Source organism: Panonychus citri, unplaced genomic scaffold, assembly GCF_014898815.1.
Source record: "Panonychus citri isolate SS breed McGregor unplaced genomic scaffold, ASM1489881v1 Contig00109, whole genome shotgun sequence".
NCBI lineage: Eukaryota > Metazoa > Arthropoda > Arachnida > Trombidiformes > Tetranychidae > Panonychus > Panonychus citri.
The window spans coordinates 97,486-118,811 of record NW_026515514.1 but is presented as its reverse complement, the minus strand read 5'-3'; the positions used below and the strand labels follow the sequence as shown (position 1 = coordinate 118,811).

The following is a 21,326-nucleotide window of genomic DNA, read 5'->3' as shown; positions in this document are numbered from 1 at the left end:
TGAGTAATTAAATCTTCTAATTAAATCATATTAATTAAATTTCTTTTAATTACTTTGTACATTTAATTTCCTGATGTGATAGTAAAATTGTGATAATCTTGTTATCCTTGTGAAAAAAAGGATTAAAACTAAATTTCCAACCGTCAATTAGTTAAATCTAATTAGTCTCTCTATTGACACTGATCAACTAATCACGAAACTTTTTCCATCTAAATTGTAATTTGTGTTTCTCTTGATTAAGCAAAATGAATTCTCAACAATTAAAATGTAATAATATTGAAAAAGTGAAACTTAAATACGAATTGATTACAAATGAAACTGTTTATTTACCTGCGGTTTGTGGTACTTTTGACCCAATGGAACCTCCGAATTGGTTTGATCAGGATAAGTTCATTGAATCTCAACGAATTTGTAGAAAATATTTTTACAGGTAAGATAATTATTCATAAATTTTCCGTAATCAAAGATTATCTTTGCCAACAATTAACCAGCCATAGGTTAGAATTGAGCTAAAAATGGTCATCCAGAACACTTTCCAATAAGATTATCAGATATTAAGAATGAAGCTCAACTAACTAGTTACATTGAATCAGTAATTTCAATCAGCTAATTAATTGATATTCTTTTCCTCATTGATTTTACGACTTTTCGACTAATTTTAAATTCGTCTCAAGGAAGTAATAATATTTTTCCAGCCTTCTAAAGTAGCCATAAATAATTAACTCTCAACGAATTTGATTAAGCTCATTAATCTACATTTGTATCATGAATGAAGAGAAAAAGAAACTTTTTCTTTCACTTTAATTTCTCCCTCGATTTAATTTTCTCTCCATTTCTATTCAGCATTTTCGTATCACTATCAATAGGTAATCTATTAGCCTTCCAAGGGCCGTCCTTTGTTGATCCAGTTCTGACCACAGGTAATCATTCAAGTATCGCTAAAATGTATCGTCGTTACCTTGCAACAGCATTTCATATACTTAAATGGTTCCAATCTGATCCATTTACACCTAAAAGTCCCGCTTTCAGGTCATTCAGTCAAGTGCGATCAATGCACATGAGACTTTGCACCTCAATGAATGAGCAGAAAAATTTGAAAATCGGTAAAGATAAACTTCATTCCTCTTACATGATATTATCATGTCAATCTTTCCTTTTATCGGTCTTTTTACAAATTATCCAATCGCTTGTGGAGCTCATAAAGTTACCAAGGAAGAATTGGAAAAGGTGATCTACTCGTGGAGAGTATTTGTTTACGCTCTTGGAATCGACGATAAGTACAACATTTGCGATGGTTCAATCGAAGAATTCAATCAACTATACAGATTGTACGAAGAAAATTATCTAATTCCATTACTATCAAAGGTACCTCATAGTTCACCGGTGGGTTGGGAGGTATCACAAGGATATATCACAGCGATTAAGCAGATTAACTTTTCGCTCAACTTTAATTCATTGATCTGCTATTGGTTTAATGTTATCGGTGTTCCGGTTTCCATGAAATTGAATACATTTGAATGGTTACTCATGAAAATTACAAACATTTTCACGTTCTATTTACTACAATTTAGATATTTCTATTCTCTGATGAATAATTTTCTCATCTATCAACTCGAACAGCATAAAAAGAATCGCAATAGAATCGCAGATAACTTGGAAAGACGATATTCTGATATACAATATGAAAGTTCATGTCCAATGAATGAAGATTCAGATTATCGAGATGATTTAACTGATTAACTTTTCTTTTTTTCCCCTTCAATTAACTGTAACTCTTTCTAATATTGTTGTTTACAATTTAACTTAAAAACTAATACGTAACAACAATTTCTGAGTAATAATAATGAATTATATCAAAAGTAACTAGTTAATGATGATGAGTAATTACATTTATGGTGTAACTGATTTAGCTGATTTAATCAATTCTAGATAATCTAACTTTGTCTTTCGTTTGTTTTTATCACTTGATTGTCTTCAATTGTTTCTTTCATGAGTTTCAATTCATTCATCCAACTCACTCATTCACTTGTTATAATTTACTTTCCAATTGATTGTTATTGTTATTGTTCAATTGTGTTACCATGTATCATGTTTAATAAACAACATCACATGTTAATGTTTCATTCATGTTGACTGATTTTGTGCCTCAATAATATTCAGTTAATTCTGTGATAATCATGATAAGTTCAGTTGAAATGAAGGTAAAATCAGAAGGATCAATTACCCTGCAGAAAATATTGACCGAAAAAAAGTTCACTGATTTAATGATTAATCTTGGTGATAAACAGCTGATTGGACATCGTTGTATTATATTAACAGTTATGCCGATTCTCAATCAATTAATATCATCAGATGATCAGATTAATTTAGTTGATCAATTTGATTCCAATCTATTTGAAATGACTTTTAATCATTTCTATGGGCACCCATTGGATTTAAATCGCCAGTCAATCAGTAAATTGTTGGAGATTGGAAAGTTCATCCAATCAACTGAGATAATTAGCCAATGTGAAAATTATCTAATTGAAAATCTATTCTTTCCATCAAACAATTTATTCCAAGATCAACAATTAGCTGGTAAGTTTAATTTGAAAAGATTGGAGGAGAAATTAATTCAATCAATGTGTAGTAATTACGGTAAGATTATTAGAGAATCTGATTTTTTCGAGCTATCAGTTGATCAGTTGGGAAGATTAATTTCGAGAGACGATTTAATTATTGATTGTGAGCACTCAATTTTCGTGTCAATTGTTAATTGGGTTTCCCATGATTCTAACAATAGAAAATCTCATCTCTTTGATCTTCTATCTAATCTACGTTTCCATTTGATTGCAAACAATGAAATCACTGATCACATGTTAACTAATCAGCTGATACGAAATTGTGATCAATCAATTTCATCAGTGACAATCAGTGAATCGATTTGTAAAACCAGTGACCAGTTCTGGTTAAATAATCCGAGCTGGTCAATCACCATTTTTGGTGGTAAAGGGCCAGTTAATCCAGCTTATTCGTATAGATTAAATTTGTCGACTAATTGTTGGAATAAATTATCATTTAAAACTCTGGGTTCCATGAACTCAGCAGTTTTTATCCCACCTCATGATTATTATTATTTTCAATGTGATTCCAATGGAAACGATCAATTGACCGAGAAATTTTATCACCACAATTTAAGTAATGGTCTGAAAATCTCACTGGACCCTACTAATTGGGAGAAATATGGTCAATCGCTGGTCAATCGTGATGATTATCTTTATGTATTAGGGGGGAAAAATTGGCTTGGACTATTCGATAAATTAGTTCTATCGTTTAATTTGACCTCAACCACTTGGATCTCATTTAAGTCAATGAATAGTAAACGAGCCTTTCTTTCAACCGTTAATCTGAAAGGTCGTTTATTTGCTCTCGGTGGACAAACTGAGGCCGGTTCAGTATTAAACTCGGTTGAAGTTAATGATTCAATTCAATCGGGTTGGAATTTTGTATCTCCCATGCGATCTAAACGCTATGGACACTCCGCAATCGTTTACAAGGAAAACATTTATGTCGTCGGTGGTTTCGATGGTCAGTTTATACTTGATTCCGTTGAAGTTTACGATTCAAAGCTTGATAAGTGGTCATTTCTAGAGCCGATGAAATGTTCACGTTATCAGCCGTTCTTGTCGGTTGTTGGAAATAAATTGTATGTCATTGGTGGGACAATCGAAATGACAGAAACAATAATTGCAAGAACAAACTTTTTCTCACCCAATGTTGAAATCTACGATTTCGATACGAACTCATGGAGTATCGGTCCATCATTACCTGATGTTAGGTCAAACGGATTCGCTGTAAATGGCTCAATTAAATAAAAAAACTCAATTCATTTCATTTCATTTCCATTGATTAGAAATTCAATTTTCCAAATTTAAATCTCGCGCTTCTCGAATTTGGTTTCTTTTTGTTCAGATAGATGACAAAATGTATCATTCTAATGATTTCATGATGATGAAGAATAATAAATCAATTTGATACAAAAGGATAATCTTGTAGATTCCCATTAAGTCACATCTAAATCCCTAGATATTAACAGTAACCAAATTGGAGGATAGAGATTGAATTACTAAGCCATAGATTAATTGTAATTGGAGATTGGGTTTTAATTGTTTTTCATTGTAATCACAATTAATGCTCGTAATGAAAATGTTCAAAGGTTCAATTCAATTACCTGTTGCAATTGTTTTCTAATCGAAACTGGAAAAAGTTCAACAATAGTTGACCTAATCCTTTTGGTCGAGCTCAGGTTTTAATCGATCTCCTTGTTTCTGGTTGTTAATATTTGAAGATTTTGCAATGAAAAAGTTGATTAAACGACATTATTGGGATATTAATTAATGAACATTTACTGACAATCAATAATTAACAGTATACCGAGAGTGTTACAAATTACAAGTAATAATTAATGAATTATTTGAATGGAGAAAACAATTAATACTTGATGATGATTGTTGAGAATGAGTTTAACTTGATGATGAATTAATGACAGTTAACTGACTTTTAAATGGCTGTGAGTGATTCTTTGTCCATTCAAGATCGCGATCTGACCACGAATTGTCACCAACTAAGTGCACTTTCTTTAGATTTGTTTTGATTTTTCAATCCAATTCTCAATTGAACAATAATCTTTATCCTTCTGATGCGATTTCAGGTAATGAATCTTTAGCTGTAGTCCCGTCAACGATATCAGGAACTGCGTTTCTCCTTCCAGTTCTGCCCGATTGGATAAAATCATCGAAACCAACAGTCTCATTAGCACCTTGTTCTGAATGAGCAGAGTTCGAGGAACAACTTGCTGGAATATTTTGACCTGAAGCGACTTCCATTTTCTAATATCGAACTGTAAAAACTGTAAAAACAATACGATTTCAGATCAATCAATCATTCAAACGTAATCAACAAACTGATTCATTCCAATTCTCTGAGTAAATCATCGTATTCACTTGATACAATTGATGATCTGGAAACTTGGAAAAAAAGAGTAAACTAATTAGTTGTAAAATCCTTCACATGCTAACCCTAATTGAAGCTAATTAGAGTAATTCAATTATTCCATCTCAATCTATTAACACTCATAAGCCATGATCGATATTTGCAATTTAAGATAACCTTAATTGCTAAACTTGATATCAATTGGATTTCAAGATATTCCAGCCAATCGAATGATAAATTAATTGGAAGCTTAATTTCTATGATTTAATTGGTGTGGCTTCTTGAAATATACGCTCACGTTGATTTAATCAATTGGTCTTTTTAATTATGATTAGTTTTTTTGGTTTACAAACAACAATGTAGATTCAATGATTAATTGAATGGATCATTTGATTCTCATCAACATTAATAGTTGTACATTCTCATGGTGATATTGAACATTTTAAGGTTCATCTCATGGGAAATCATTGTAAAAGTATAATATCAATAGAAAGCGATAGTAATAATAATAATCTAGAAATTTTCGTGAGTACCAATATAATCAACAGGCTTCTTGCTTGATTGTAAAACTTTCTGTTCCTAAATATTATCAAATCATCATGATAAAAGTGCAACAACTCAAAATCTGAAAGCTCAACTGATGACCAAAATCACAGATCCTGAAAATCATATTCAGGATTCAGAGTTTTCCACTTGAACCATCACTTGAAACTTTTAGAAAATCTCAATTTCGATTTCATCGTTGGTGTAAATTTTTCTTTCTCTAATTTGTGTCTAACGAACTGTCAACTTGAGAAATATAATTGGACAATCAGGTGACACATTCGAAAGAAATTGACTTTGTTTTTTGTTCCTTCTCCTGTCAATCGAAAAGTGTTTTAATTTTGACATCTATTTCTCATTTCGAGCCATTTGAATACATGTAATATATTCATTTTCCTTTGGAAAATGTTGAATAATAACCTTGTTCTAATATTAATCATGGTCAGGGAAAAAGATAACGAACTTATAACAATAATAATGATGATGATAATCTCGTCGAGATGATTAATTTCAAATTGTAATCAATTCTGAATGATAATATTGTGTGAATATAAGATTTGATTTATTAACATTTTCATACCCAAAGTTCAAATACGCCCAACATTTGAAATTAAGTACAACTAATAATTTAGTTATCAAGGTTAATCATTTAGTTGATTACATTTTCTCAGTCTAAATTATTATTATTACTTTAATACTCTAATAAAATGATTAGATGACTAATAAAAAAGTAGCCTAATATTAATGGATATTGTGGTTTGTAAATACAATTAGATTATAATCTCAATTGTGGTTCCATTTACAATATATATTCAACTAATATTATATTATCATGATGATCTGAACTGAAAATAAAAACTATTGATAAACTTTTGGGAAGATTAAAAAAAATAAACTAAATCAACTGTTTAATATTTACCACCAGAGAATCAAAATTATCAATAGATTATTATAATTTGCTATTAACAATAAAATAATTCTTGATTTAGATGAGTGAAATTTAATTATCCAAGGTAAATTTTCAACATTACCATGAATATATTTTGATTCAATTAGGTTGATTCAAGGTTATTGTATAATATTTGATGACAGACTGTCAAAGGCTAAATGATTATGTTATTATTATATTGATATTATTATTAGAATTCCCAAATCGTTTCATCATCAAATATACAATTTGAAATTTGGAATCGAATCCGAAAGGATAAAAACTATTAAATGTTCAGAAAAGTTCTGATTCACAAATTGTCATGATTGTTTTTCTATTCTCATCAGTTACCTGGTTGAATTTGTAAACTTTTCATTCGGATACTGAACAAGAATTAAAAGCTTAACGTAATCTAATCTGGAATCTATTTTATTATTCCCTGGATTGGAACCATTTGATATTATTATTATTAGAATTTCCAACTTAATCTCTATTGTCAACAATTATTATTCTATTATTCAGAAAATCGTTCAATTCAATCGTTGAGTTCTGTTTACAGTAGACATCATGTTCGCATCGATAATATCACCATGAACAATTTAGATTAATTTTATTTTCTTCTCAACTTTTTTTTTCTCTCTTTTTTTTAATATTAAATTTGCATTCGCTTAATCAAATTCTCTGAAATTTGAGAGATTTTTTATTCTTTTTTCTCTTTCATCCTGAAATCAATATTCAGAAGATTCGAGTTTTTTTTCTCTCTCTCTTCCATGTCAATTCACTTTACACTCTCGTCTCTCGACTTACATAATTTATATAAATTCGAGATTCTAATTGACGAAAGTTATCACGAATATGAATTGGGCAGAAAAAGAATAAATAAAATTCAATTAACTGGAATACTAATACAATTGATTATCATCAATCTTCAGGGTATTAAATCACCACAGAGAATCAGTAAAATTCAATGAGATCAGATGAGATAATTAGATAATGTTATAAATGGATAATCGAGAACGCAAATTAATTCCACTTTTCCGATAGGAATAAGAGAAAAAAAAAATTCCATTATTATCATGAAAACGATAATTTTCCATGATATGATTCTAATAAATTATATTTCCAGTTGTAATTAATTAGTAAGCAAAAAATGATCGATTAACTAGCCAATTAGTTAATTAAACTGTTCTGCTCGTTTTTCAATTGTTGATTGAAGTTTTTTTTTTGTTCCAATTCACTTTCAACTTTATATTGATCATCAGTATGGTCGTTGAAAGTATAATTAGAATTGCTAATCAAGTTAAATCATCTGGAGAGCACTTTAATTATCAAATTAAAGAATATTAAAATAACGATTAATCTTGATCATATTAATTTCTATTGCTCAGAGATTTAGAATTTTGAAAATTTGAAATTTTCTCGAGATTCGGTGACAGTTTCATGGTTATCATCATACTCACTCTATATTAGTTAATTGTTGTCTACTTGTTGATTGGTCATTTCTGATCAATTAATTTGTCACTTTTAAAAGTGTGTTGACATTTACTATCATCTAAAATTAGGAATCATTGAACTTGATAACAATAATAAGAGAATATCATAAATTTAAGTTGAGTCAAGTAAAAGATTATTTGAAACGAATTAGGATCAACTATACAAATAAATGAATTTCTTTACTCAGCTCAGTTGAACCATGAAATCGATTTTGATTTACTTTTCTTTTCTTATCACATTTAATTCACTGTCAACTAATGTTGTTATCAAAAGGATAACACATCTCATCTTATTCAACTCAATCTCCTTGAATCACATGAAAACCCATCATAAACCACCATTTATCTCAATATTTCAGTCTACTGAATAGTTTCATGAGTAACTATATAATTCCTATCATCTCATGAATCAACTTTGCGCACTTTAAATTAACTTGGAATTTTTTTTATCATAAAAAAAGAAGAAAATAAACTGGACAATTAACCACTGAGAATCTCCTGAATCACATTGGAAATCTTATTATTGATTAGTAACTTTTTCACTAAATTGTTGCAATTTTACTTTGAACATTTTTCGTAATGTTCAATAGCGAAGTCTAAAGTAATAATCAATGAATCATCTTTGAACAGAATTTCATTCAAGGATTGAACATTGCGATTAGTTTGAAAAAGAAACAATATTTTCAATAGTTGATGAATTAATTGAGTTTCAGAATTCTGATCAGATTAATTCGAGGTTTTATCATAACGAAAATGGAATATGTACAATTTGAAGATCGAAAATACGATTTAGAACAGAAAATTTTCGACAATTTTGATCGTTACTAGTTGGAAAAAGAAAAAGGTTATTAATAACTCACCTTGAATGATAATGATACGAGCGAATTGTCTTATTAAATTATCACAATTGATTTAGGAATTAGTTGAATTTGTTGGGGGGAAAATTTGATTGATAATCGACACAAGTTTGAAAGATTGTAAAGCGAAAACAAAAAACCTGAAACATTTGGAAAATCATATTCAGTTAGATGATTAAAGTTGTGAGTTGATTAGTTGATGATTGTTTTTAGGTGACAAATTCAACTGTTAATGTCCAATGAGACAAAATAAATGGTAGTGTTGATAACTATCAATAATTGGGTAAGTAGATTAATCCAATGGATTTACAGTTAATAGAAAACCAGTGTTTCCAAGACAACTTGATAGAGATGAATGTTATCAAGTAAAAAGTGAGCAAACATGATAATGGATTCAATGGATTCTATGGATTCATCCACGCAGATTCACAGGGATCGTGAATATTGAACAGCATGAAAAAAGACAGAGAGATGGCGAAAGAGACAAACTATTATCATTATTTTCTAATACGATCAACGATCAACGTTCATCATCAATGTTCATTTGACTGAGAAAATTTCATCATCATTGGATAATATATATTTCGCTGAGTATGTTATTAGTATTTCGATAATCCTCAGAAATAATAACATTCTTATATTGTAATTAAACTGAACAGAATTATGAATACTCGTTAATCTTTTATTTGAACTAGAAATGAAATTTTTTTTTCGAATATTGAAAAAAAAAGTTAACAATATGTTCAGAAAAGTTCAAGTTACTCTTTCAGCTGGTTAATCTCTTGGATTAGGATTAGTTTTTCAATTGTGATTGAGATTAAGTATCATCAAAGAACTGAACTGTTCTAGAATTTAAATAATATTTACTTTTGTCTTGGATTCTTGTCTCTCTTTCTTTCAGCTGATAGAAAATGTCACTTTGAACAAAACCAATTTAAATTTGATTAACTTGATACCCTGAGGGTAAAGTCGTTGGAAAACATTTCAAAAGTCAAATATTAGCTCGAATTATAATAGTTGTTGGAGTCCGTTTTTCTTTTTATTATTTCTCATCTTGAGGAGAATTCATTTATTCATGAAAGAAAACCAAGTTAATGAATCAATTCGGTTGCTCTGAAATTTTCCTTTCCAAAGCATCAGTGTGATATAAACATGATAGAAACAGAAAAGATATTCAGAGTTTTGGAAATTCTGGTGATTTCAATGAAACAGAGAGAAAACACTCCCAAGGACAAAACTTTCAAATGGAAAACTGTATCATGATAACAACTTTATTCATGAACCTTTTTCTATTCTTTTTACTTGAATGTTATTGTTTTCACTTTTTTCTGGAGGAAAAAATAATAGAAGAAAAATTCAAACAAAATCTGATTACTTTTCGTTTCTCAGAAAAGGTATTACAACTTTTCCAAGTTCATCATGATCATGATTTCAGAAGAAAATATTAATACTTTCCTCACGATAGAGTTTTGCTGATCGATAAAATTTCATTTCGATGAATATTCTTGGTTTTAGATCTCAATGGTGAATAATTGACATATTATATTTATAATAAATTGTGTTCTTTATGTTGAGAGGGAGAGAAAAAAGATTCTCATGGAAATTTAAGATCAACTGGTTAATAGAATTTAGAAAAATACAATTTAAATGTTTCTCTTTTGATTGTTATTACCAAATTGTCAATACTTTTTGTTGTGAAGTCTAAGATGTAAATTGATTGATTTGGAAATAAAAAACTAGTTAATGTAACCAGGATTTCATTTTATTGTTACAAAATTTAATTAGTATTAATAGATTACGTGTATTTAGTTACTGTGTGAACAGGTAAGTAATAAACTGAGGACAGAATATTTTTTTTTGTTTCAATTAGATGGCTTTGTAAGGTTTTGTTGGGTAAATGGGAAAACGATGCTTTTAGTTGATTGAACAAAAACAATTAAATCATTTTTATCTTCGTTTCCTTGAATCAAGAGAGAGAGAGAGAAAAATAGAAAGGAGAGAGAGAGAGAGAGAGAGAGAGAGAGAGAGAGAGAGAGAGAGATAGCTCAGCATGATAACATCAAATAAGCTGAGATAAAAAAAGAAGATCCAACAAGAAAATTGATGAACAAGGAGTGGTGATTATGATGAGAATTGTTACAAATGTGGAAAACGATGGCAATGAGATAAGATAATGTTTTAGTGGATAAATGGACATGAGGAGGTTAATCAATGTCGACTTATTTTTTGTAATATACTTTGCTCATTTTCTGTTAGGTGAGATACAAACTGATTAGCAAATGGTGTTGATGTAAACGATCTGACAAAGCTGGTTAGATGCTGTCCCAGGTTAATCTTTGAGATTGGATCATTCAATATGTCTTCATCTTCTTCTTCCTCTTCATCATCTTCAAAATCGGATTCAATAGCGTCAATAATTTCATGGAATTGAGTTGACGGTAAATGTACTGAATCACCTCCATGGCCACACATATTATTAGCAGCACGATTTTCATCAATTGAATGATCCTCTTCTTCCTCTTCATCTTCGTCGTAATCATTTTCACTAAGATCGTCGATAGATTCAATACAATAAATCTCGTTTAGTAAAAGTTTCAATATTTTCACTGAACAAGGAATGAGTGTCCACTTTTCGTTTTTCCCTTGAGTTTTAGAGCGCGTTTTAACACCAGGGGAAACATCGCCGCCAACTGGTTCACCAGGTACTCGAATCAGATTCAAGTTTAATCTTTGATCTTGATCAGAGTTGATTAAAGAGTTTTCTAAAAGTTTACAAAGCGCAATTATGCTAACTTTACTTTCGTAGGCTCCATAAAACATGTGCTGTCGACCTAACCATTGGTTAAGAACGAACTCCAAAGCTGATTGAGAACCAGAGGGTCCGGGTAGGCTTGATAAAAAGTCCAAGACTGTTGGCAAATCATGATTAATCAAATGTGCAAACACCATGATTAAACTCTGGGTAACGGATAGAGTTTCACTAGTTTGCAATTTACTGAGAACTGAACGTAACAAGAGATGAACATTATCATTTCCCAAGAATTGTGATCCTTTGATAATTGTAATGAAAATCAATTTACCAACAAAAGCAGCACATGATTCATTTACTCTTGGGTCGAGAAGATGAAGGCAAACTTGCATAACAATGGACATTCCATCTTTTCCTGATTCAGGCTCTCGATATGAGGCAATTTGATCAACAGATCTTGAAACATAAGCTCTGATACATTCACCTCCATTTTGCATAGTAGAATTATCATCAACAGTTGAAAGGATGCAAGTTGATGCTGCAGGAAAACATTGATTAATTAAAGGTTCAGATAAAGGAATTAAACTGTTTCTTATTATCGTAGTCAAAATATCCATAGCAACAGGTTGTAAGGTTTGAACAGATTGACTTGATTGTGTTGGATTAAGAATAGAGACAAGAGTTGGAATGAGTCTCTGTTGAAGTGGTCCAATACATTCTGGATTTTTGGACAATTCTTTAAAAATATCTTGCGTTGAAGATATAAGAACAGGATCAGCTGAATGTCGTAAGAAAGTGGCAATAGCCAAGGCTGACACTTTATTCTCAACACTAGAAGCGAAAGATTTATCCACAGAAACTAATATTTTGATAGTTTGAAGAACTAGAGCAAGCACTTCGGTTGAATGTTGTGTTCCTATTGCAACTACTGCGTCAAGTATTTGAGGCAAATATGGTTTGATAAAGTTGACATGATTTGATTCATTTAAATAAATGCAAAGGCTGTAAGTTGCTCGAATCGAAGAGATCTTGATAATTGGTGACATGTTGAGAAGACCGGATAAAGTTGTTTGCAAAAATCTATCGATAACTGGTGCATTCATAATTGGAGCATAAATCGCTGCAGTCCATAGAGATCTACCCGAAAAGAAGGGTGAAACATCATCGACAATATTTGAACAGGCATCAAGAATTGATCGAATCTCATCAGCTAAAGGTCCATTTGCTTTAATAGTATCCATTAAGGAAGTTGAAATTGATCCAAATGCAAGGAGACAAGATTCTTGAATTTTCCACCACCAATAGTTACTTGGATTCATTTTGGCTTGGTTTGATTCTAGGAAGTGTTTTTTGATTGCATTTAATAAAGATGATTGGAAGGCCAAATTTTCTTCTTTACTTTCATTTTCTTCGTATTCTCGTGTTAATGACATCAAAACATCCAAAGCAGAAATCCGAACGGAATAACTATAACTGTCATCATCTTCATCTTCGACAAATCGATCTGGACTTGATGTCCATATTTGCATTTGTTCATCTGTGATTTGCATGTAGATAAGAATATAATAAAGAAGATCTGAAAGACCCTGTTTGATGAGTTTTCTAGATTTAGCTGTTTCAATAACAACTGAAACAAAATCGAAAATGGCAAAAATAAATTCCTCAACAGATTGACCTTCACCATCTGAGTCAAGTGTTGACTGAAAATCCGAGCATTGGGCATCCTCTGATTCACTATTAACAACAGTTTTTACGTAAAGAGAGGCCGAAGCAGTTAAATTGTACCAAACGGGTGTTAAAATGGCAGGCATATATTTCCACATTCTTTTACGACAATTTTTTATCAACAAGGTAAGTGTGGTGAGTGCTTTTTTCTTTAAATGAACATCAACTTCGGGAGCACTGTCTGGAGCTTCAAGAACTTTTATCATAGCATCAGTGAATTGAGGTAGAACAGGATCAAGATATTGTCTTATGGCAATTTTGTCATACTCTCCCATTACGGTTATTGTTTCTGCCAATTCGGAGTAAACTTGAATAGCTCTTCCTCTGGTGCCATTGGAGAAATCACGAGTATTTGTGAAAATTTCATACATTTTTGGCAACAATATTGGCGCTAAGGTTGGTATTTGAGAATCACTAATTTCATGGCACATTTCAGTGAATACTTTCATCGTTCCATATATAGCTAAATTATTTCTCGAATTAAGATAACTAATCAAGACTTGAAACAATTCAGGCCATTCTTCGGGCCAGTCGTGATGAGCAATACCCGATATTACAAAAGCAAGTGATCCTCTGATCTTTTTTTCTGAAGATCCTTCATCAGTTAGAAACAAGCTTGGTTGTCCAAGGGCTAAAATACAAAGATAATATGATCAAAATTAGTGTATAAAGTAAGTAAACATGTTGTAGTAAATGTGAAAATAAAACTGTGAGTAACAATTTTCTCTTTCTCTTCTAAACATAAAAGTGACACATTCATTCAACAATATTAATGTTATGAATAAACCCAATGGATCAAATTGGTTTACCTACCATTTAAAAGGAAAGCTCGAATACGCATTTTAGCTTCTCTACTAATTTCTGGTTCCTGAAATTTTTCATTCTTTGGGCTCCAGTGAATATCAATAAAATGTTTCAAAATAACGGATGCCAATCGTCGGATAGGACCATTGATTGATCCATCAAGTGACATCTCTGTAAGGTGAACACCATAATCTAAAAGAAGATAAAGAATATAACAAAAAAAGTACAAACAATTATCAACCGATAACAACAGAGACAACAAAGAGAAAAACTCTTAAACAATATAAGCTAATAAAATAATAATAATTGGAATAATAACTATTTTAAAATGCGAATTAAACTTGATGGCCTTGTGGAAATGATAAAAAGGATTCTCACCATTGGTAACTTCAAAGACTTTCAATTGTTCTTCGGCATTTCTTCTGGTCGAGGTGTCATTGGATAACAAAGCAATCAGATTTTCATAAAGAGCTTCTTTAAGAGTTTTTTGGGTTGACATGATTGTTTAATTAACTATAACAAAAACGACAACAATTAACAACGAGAATTTTAAAACGAAATTGTATACAAAACCAAACAGAAAGAAAATTGTTAATCAAACAAAAAGGTAAATCTTACTTTTCGTCTCCCCAGTTTACTTTCCCTCTACCGGCTCGTCCAATCGAATCAGTTTCATTTGTCGAATTTTCTTTCTGCGCATGCGCACCAAACCGATCGCATCTTCCATGGTAATGGTTTCCCTCTATGGGACATTGATGGGGATTCAATTTTCTTGTTAATTACAATTAACTTTTTTCACATCATTTTTTGTACTCATTAACTTTATGGATTAAACAATTTGGTGAGACTGTTAATTTCAACAGTTTGTGGATCAACATTTAAATGATTTTCGTTGTTAATTAATCAGATTGATTAACGAATTAAAAGTAAACAATCAACTAGAATTTATGAAAATTGCTGCAAATCGATTGTCTTCAATTCATCTCAATAGATGGTGTTGTTAACTGTGATTTAATTGGAATGGAGAAAAAATTTTTCGTAATTATGATTGACTTTTTTTCGTTTCCCAGAGGTTCAATTATAATTTGATAATTTAATTGCTCTTAATTGTGTCTGAAATCGTTGGGATTAATCAATTTTTAGTCTGCTGATTGTTGGAAATTAACTGTGGATCATTAATGTTTTGTCTTTACCGCTTAGAGTGAAGAAGGTGCGTTTCCATGGTTACCAAGTGAAACATTAAACTTGTTTCCTTATCCGGGTTTGGAATAAAAAACATTTGGCTTAATTGTGCTGTTCTCTCTCGTACAATTATCATTGTATATTGTTAATTTTATTTGTACTTTTTATTCTTCGTGTTAATTAGAGTTAATTGTGTGAAAAAAAAATCAATCAAAATGTTGATGCCCAAGAATAACAAGATCGCTATCTATGAATATTTATTCAAAGAAGGTGTCATGGTGGCCAAAAAGGATCCAACTATTCCTAGACATCCATGTTTAAATAGTGTTACCAATCTTCAAATTATTGTTACCATGAGATCACTTGCCTCTAGAGGACTAGTAAAAGAACAATTCGCATGGAGACATTATTATTGGTATTTAACAAATGAAGGTATCGCCTTTTTACGTAATTTCCTATGTTTACCTGCTGAAATTGTTCCGGCTACTCTTAAGAGGAAAGGAAATGAATCAAGAGGAGGAGCCGCTGGTGCCGGTACTGGTGGACCTGGTGCAGGAACTGGAGCTGGTGGTCCTGGTGGAGTTGGTGGCGGTGCCCCTGATCCAAAGTTCAAGGGTTATGGTAGAGGAAAACCTATTTCTGAATAAGAAGAGTGTTTGTTTTTTTTTGGGCTGGATAAAATGAGACAATATGATTTTGAACAAAAATACTTTGGTGTCAAGCTTTAAATTGTCAAAAAGTATTCACACTAAATTAAAACTGTTTGATTACAAAGCTTACAAAAACAAACTTTGTTTTTCCCTTTGTTTTTAATCATTTGATAGTCAATAACTTTTCAAAACAACATCGGTACCTAAAATTATATCATAACTCAAACTCGTGATGATGATATGAATTTGAAGTGAAAATTGTTACCCGTTACCACGGGAGCTTTCAAAGTCTCTTCAAGACTTAATTGTTACTATTTGCAGGTCAAGAAATTTCGGACGATCAAGATGAAGGAAGATGAATGAGAGAGAGAGAGAGAAAGATGGAGAGGGAGCAAGGTGATGGTAAAGGGTCTGCCCGTTGATCTGAGTAGGAGGAATTATCAACATGAATAGTTAGTTACTTGTTTTCTTATCGTCATTCCTGAAACATGAAATGATGAGACTCGATGTTCATTAAGAAACTGGATTAGCTTGATTGTTATTAACAGACACATTAATTTGTAACTCGCCTAACCAGTCAAACTAATTGAAGTTTATTGATAATTTTTGTTAACCTCTTGTTAATCAACATTTGACCGTCATAAGAATTAATCATGAGGAGTTTAAATTTAATTATCGTCGTGTTTTTATTCACTTGTGTCCACTCATGTTCGTCAATTAAACGTCAATACAAAATAAATCGAAGTAAGTTGTGTTGATCGAATTGAATTAAATTCCAATTAAATTGATTGTGTTTCTTTATTTTTTTCTTTCGTTAATTACAGAGTTTGAGGATTCGTCTTACAAGGGAACATTATTTTCGTCCTCCAGTCGAATCAACGGATTAAAGTTCTATCCACCTAAGTATTCATCGAATGTCCCGAACAACGGAGCTTCGAATGCTTCGTTGGAAGAATCTTTCGAAGAGCATCTTTACAATTCTCTTGGTGATCAATTAAAAGCTAATCTTCGAACTGGATTAAGTGATCTTAATATTCCTTCAGTTGATCCTCATCGAATTGATAAAATTCAATTCGAACCTTTAATCAGTGGTGATCCTTTTGTGATTTATTTGAAGAATTTCCGTTTAACTGGATTATCCAATTTCATGGTGAGAGAATTAAGTTCGAAATTAAGTGAACTTCGATTTCAAATTGGCCTTTTGTTCCCAAAATTGGAAGCCGAATGTCAATATGCTGTTAACGGAACTTTGTACAGTGTGTTAGATGTCCACGGATCGGGAATCGGGTCTATCGAGTATACGGATGTTTTTGTCCGTACAACGGTTAATCTTGATCTAATCAATTCGACGTTAAATTTTTCTTCAGCTGATCCACCTTATGTTGATTTCTCTCGATCAACAATATCATTAAAATCGGTTGATGGAAGGATGAATTTACCTTCAAATTCAATCTCAGGTGAAGTTGGTCCAGTTCTGTTCTGGATGTTGGCCGATGAATTAGTTCAATCACTCGAACCTCATGCATCTAATTACATCAATTCCGTTGTAAAGAAGTTCAATGTTCCAAGTAACTTTAAACCAGCGGTCACTTGGCTGGTTAAACGAAATTCACCTTCATCCAATTTCCTTTTCCGTCGCTTCTCCCCAATCTCCTTATTGTCCAATGTTTTCCATGTATTTTCAAGTGTCAAACACGGAATTAACTTACCAGTGGTTATTGAGAATATTCGAAACATCCGATCCAATTTTAGAACAAATTTACGAAGGTTTCTCTAATTCGAAACTCGAAATGTCTCAAATTCGCTAAAAAAATTTAAACAATTATTTATTTAATTATTTCCATTTCTAACTTGTCAATATCAAAATCTCTCTCCATCTAAATATTTATTCAATCAATAAATGAAACTCACACCAATGTAAATTAAAAGGCTGTTTAATTAATCAAGAGAAGAAGAAGAAAAAAGTTCTAATAATTATCCAAACTCTGCAATCAAATTAACTTTCAAATGCATAGTGATAATTGATGACTCTAAATGAACTGTAATTCTGACTGTTGATTAACTGAATGACCTGAAAATGTAAGCGATTGACATTGATAGCCTGTTAACCTAATCTGAAAAGAGCTGAGAAAAAGAAATGGATTAAGACTCTGGATTGATAATCTTCAATGAGTCCTCATCCTGATCCTCCCACCCAAATGCTGATGATAATCCCCACTGATTATCTATGAAACCATAAAGGGAACGCAATTAAAATTGTAACATTTTCCAAACTAAATTAGTTTTATTTAAATTATTGTCTATTCACCTTGTTACCGGAAAAAGTTCACATAAACTTGACCTAGAAACTGAAACACAAGATGAAATCTGATGAATGATGATGAAGATAACTGTTTTTTTCTTATCTTCATCTTAATTTCCATAATCTCTTTTCATCTTATCTCATCTTCTCATCATCATCATCATCATCTCTCTCTCTCAACATGAGATTCTGTGGATTCTAACGGTAAAAATATCAGGTAATCAAGTGATCTACAAACTATGATAACGGAAGTTAACAAACTCTCAATATAATTAATCTTAACCAGATGTAAATAACAGTAACAAAAACAATTAAGGGTAAACTATTATTTCAAAACAATTAGTTAATTGTTGGTGGACAAGTTTCCGGTTATATTTTTATTCATTATCATGTTAAAGTAAATAAAGTTGATTACATGTGATGGAAAACTTTTTTTCACTAAATTATCATTGTCATGAAAATAGGTTATTATGAAAACTTGAATTACTCTGAATCTCTCATTCCCATAAGACTGTTATTAGATGAAGAGTGACCAATGGCCATTTGAATGGTCAAGTGAATAGATTGAGATTAAAAATGATAACATGAAATTAAAATGATCACAGGAAGCCAATTATAATAACTGTTAACCTGGAAACCTCAGTATATTCATGAGAGATAATATTTCTCATTAAATCATGTTAGTTAAAATTAACCAATATTATTATACAAAAGGAAACCTTTTCCACTCCAATTGATTTAAATAATTCTGAGAAATTGATTAAAGATAATTATCTTTCAATCAAATCAATTTGTTTCATAGAAAATCATCAAATTGTTAATATACAATCAAAACAACAATTAGATAGAAAATCAAATTTGTATGTGAATTTTTCAACCTTAATAATTTATTAATACTCGCTGATTGTTGTTATTATTATCATGGAATCGTAATCATTTAACTTTCAATATAATAGTTAATCAATTACCTATCTAAATAGTATTATGATGATCATATGAATCCAGTAATCACTGATTAGGCTTAAATCTAATTAATACTTGGTAATTATTATCATGATATCTTTAAAGATTAAGACAGAATCAGATTGATAATGATCATCATTATTATTTGATGATCATCACAATCGCTTACAGGTAAAAGGTATTAATGTTTAATACGATGAATTAGATAACAGGAGCATCATTGATAAATTGTTGTAACATCTTATCATGTATTCATCATGTTATGGTTGTCTGAAGATGAAGATGATCATCTGATCATCTGATAAGATGATAAGATGATATAATGTGTGTCAAGGTTGATTGTGGTCAATCATCATCATCACCATTTAATAGTGTCCATCAAAATAGAGATGATTGTCCAGTTTGACATAAGAAAAAGTTATTATTATATTGAGATACTTTGGATTAACATGGAAATGACCACGATACTGATGACCAGATCTGAAGATGAAAATAATGATGATGATGATGATGAGAAAAGATAATTACTTGACCAGATGAGAAAAGATAATTTCATCAGAATTTTCAACGAAAAAAAAATGATGATGAGATGATGAAGATGAAGAAAAAAATTATTACATCAACAAGAAGTGGAATCAAAATTTACCGTTAGTTTTTCATATTTATCCTCATCCTCTTTTCTTAGCACTTTAAAAACCATCAAGTTGATCAACAAAGAATCAACAAAATTCAATTAAAATAATCAAAGTGTAGTTGGTTTAATCTATCAAATCAAAATTGATTTGATTCGGTATTTGATTAAATCAGGTCAAAAAATGATAACTGTTGAAATGAGAAAATGCTCAAATAATCAGATTCAATGAGAATTTATGAAAAAAAAATCAACAACAATCAAAATAAACAATCAATTTAAAAGGTAACTTGAAGTAATCAACAAATTTTTTTTCTCATTTATTTCAATAATCATCAAGTGTCAAATTTTTTCAATATTAATTATAATCCAATTTGACCTTGAATTTGAGAGGATTAAACAATTGGATAGTTAATCCGTTAAAGTGACAACAATTATCCTCAATATTTTTGTATCTAATTAATTATTTTTATCACAACAACAGCAAAATCGAGTGGAAATGATTAGTTAATTATGGATCAAGGTCAAAAGCAAAGGTTAATAAAGGACATTAATAGTGAATTCCCGTCATTGGCACTTTTGAATGGGAATCGTGAGCGTTACATTTTTAGTCTAATAGTTGGAAACAATAATGTACATTGGGATGGCGATTACAATTTAGTTAATCAACAATAATCATGATTATCATGGTAATCATTGCAATTTATAGTTAAAATCGTGATTTACTTTATATATAAACTCTTGTTGTTGTTGTTGTTGTTTTCATTATCATCAAGAGTTAAACATTATGATAATATTATTAATTATGATAATTAAGCTGATTGAGAAAAAAAAGTTTTCCAAATGATTTTGATAATTATAATTATAATTTTCTAATGTAATTATTAATACATGTAGATGATAATGAGAATTACTTTCTTAATTAATCTGTTTGCTGATTGAATTTGTCGTAATTAATTTCATGGTGACAAATTATTCTGATAATGAGATTGTCTCGATTGGGGTCATTTAATTGATTAAATTGATTAGTTGATTTTTAGAAAAACAAAAATCAAGTTAATTTAATTTTCTCTCATTTTGACTTTTTCAATGACCAATGGACTTGATGGTCAGTTGGTTAGTAGATTAAGATGATACTTTCAAGAGTGACAAGATTAGGAAGAGAGAGATTAATATTAAACATTGACAACAATTTAATCATTTGTTCAATTTGACAGATAAGTGATCAATTTAATAGAAATTGTCTTAATTAAAAGTGTTTTCAACAACCTAAATTGTTCAATTAGACCAATCAAATATAATCAACTACTCATTCGTGATTAGTTTCTGTTAAAAGATTTCAGTTTTTTTTATATTAAATTGAAGCTCAGAATTGATTCGTGATCATTTTCAATAGAATCAGTTAATTGTTCAATCACATCAATTAAGATTAATCAAGTTACCTTTTCCTCTTTGATTGTAATTCAAAAAAATACTTTTCTAGAATGAGAATCAACTTGATGATGAGTTTAAGTCCACAATTAACCTT

General features: G+C 30.6%; 5 protein-coding genes across 5 annotated transcripts; 4 read left to right on the top strand and 1 right to left on the bottom strand.

The window, feature by feature from the left end:
• The first annotated feature begins 238 nt into the window (after positions 1-238).
• On the top strand, positions 239-1,820 carry LOC128389654 (uncharacterized). The gene is given in 3 exon segments (XM_053349279.1): positions 239-430; positions 844-1,121; positions 1,124-1,820. Coding segments are annotated over 3 exon segments (1,080 nt in total). The 5' UTR covers positions 239-245; the 3' UTR covers positions 1,741-1,820.
• Positions 1,821-2,030: 210 nt separating this feature from the next.
• LOC128389649 (kelch-like protein 18) lies at positions 2,031-3,878 on the top strand. The gene has a single exon (XM_053349273.1). It carries the CDS (start codon positions 2,178-2,180, stop codon positions 3,852-3,854), a length of 1,677 nt encoding a protein of 558 aa, XP_053205248.1. The 5' UTR covers positions 2,031-2,177; the 3' UTR covers positions 3,855-3,878.
• Positions 3,879-10,532: 6,654 nt separating this feature from the next.
• LOC128389646 (importin-9-like) lies at positions 10,533-14,707 on the bottom strand. Its single transcript, XM_053349270.1, has 3 exons — positions 14,449-14,707; positions 14,080-14,262; positions 10,533-13,897 (listed from the first exon to the last, which is right to left on the bottom strand). The coding sequence occupies exons 1-3, from the start codon at positions 14,567-14,569 to the stop codon at positions 11,001-11,003; spliced, it is 3,201 nt and encodes a 1,066-aa protein (XP_053205245.1). The 5' UTR covers positions 14,570-14,707; the 3' UTR covers positions 10,533-11,000.
• Positions 14,708-15,324: 617 nt separating this feature from the next.
• On the top strand, positions 15,325-16,041 carry LOC128389656 (40S ribosomal protein S10-like). The gene has a single exon (XM_053349281.1). The coding sequence runs from the start codon at positions 15,468-15,470 to the stop codon at positions 15,897-15,899; it is 432 nt and encodes a 143-aa protein (XP_053205256.1). The 5' UTR covers positions 15,325-15,467; the 3' UTR covers positions 15,900-16,041.
• Positions 16,042-16,191: 150 nt separating this feature from the next.
• On the top strand, positions 16,192-18,185 carry LOC128389655 (uncharacterized). Its single transcript, XM_053349280.1, has 2 exons — positions 16,192-16,646; positions 16,727-18,185. Exons 1-2 carry the CDS (start codon positions 16,556-16,558, stop codon positions 17,677-17,679), a joined length of 1,044 nt encoding a protein of 347 aa, XP_053205255.1. The 5' UTR covers positions 16,192-16,555; the 3' UTR covers positions 17,680-18,185.
• Positions 18,186-21,326: the final 3,141 nt, after the last annotated feature.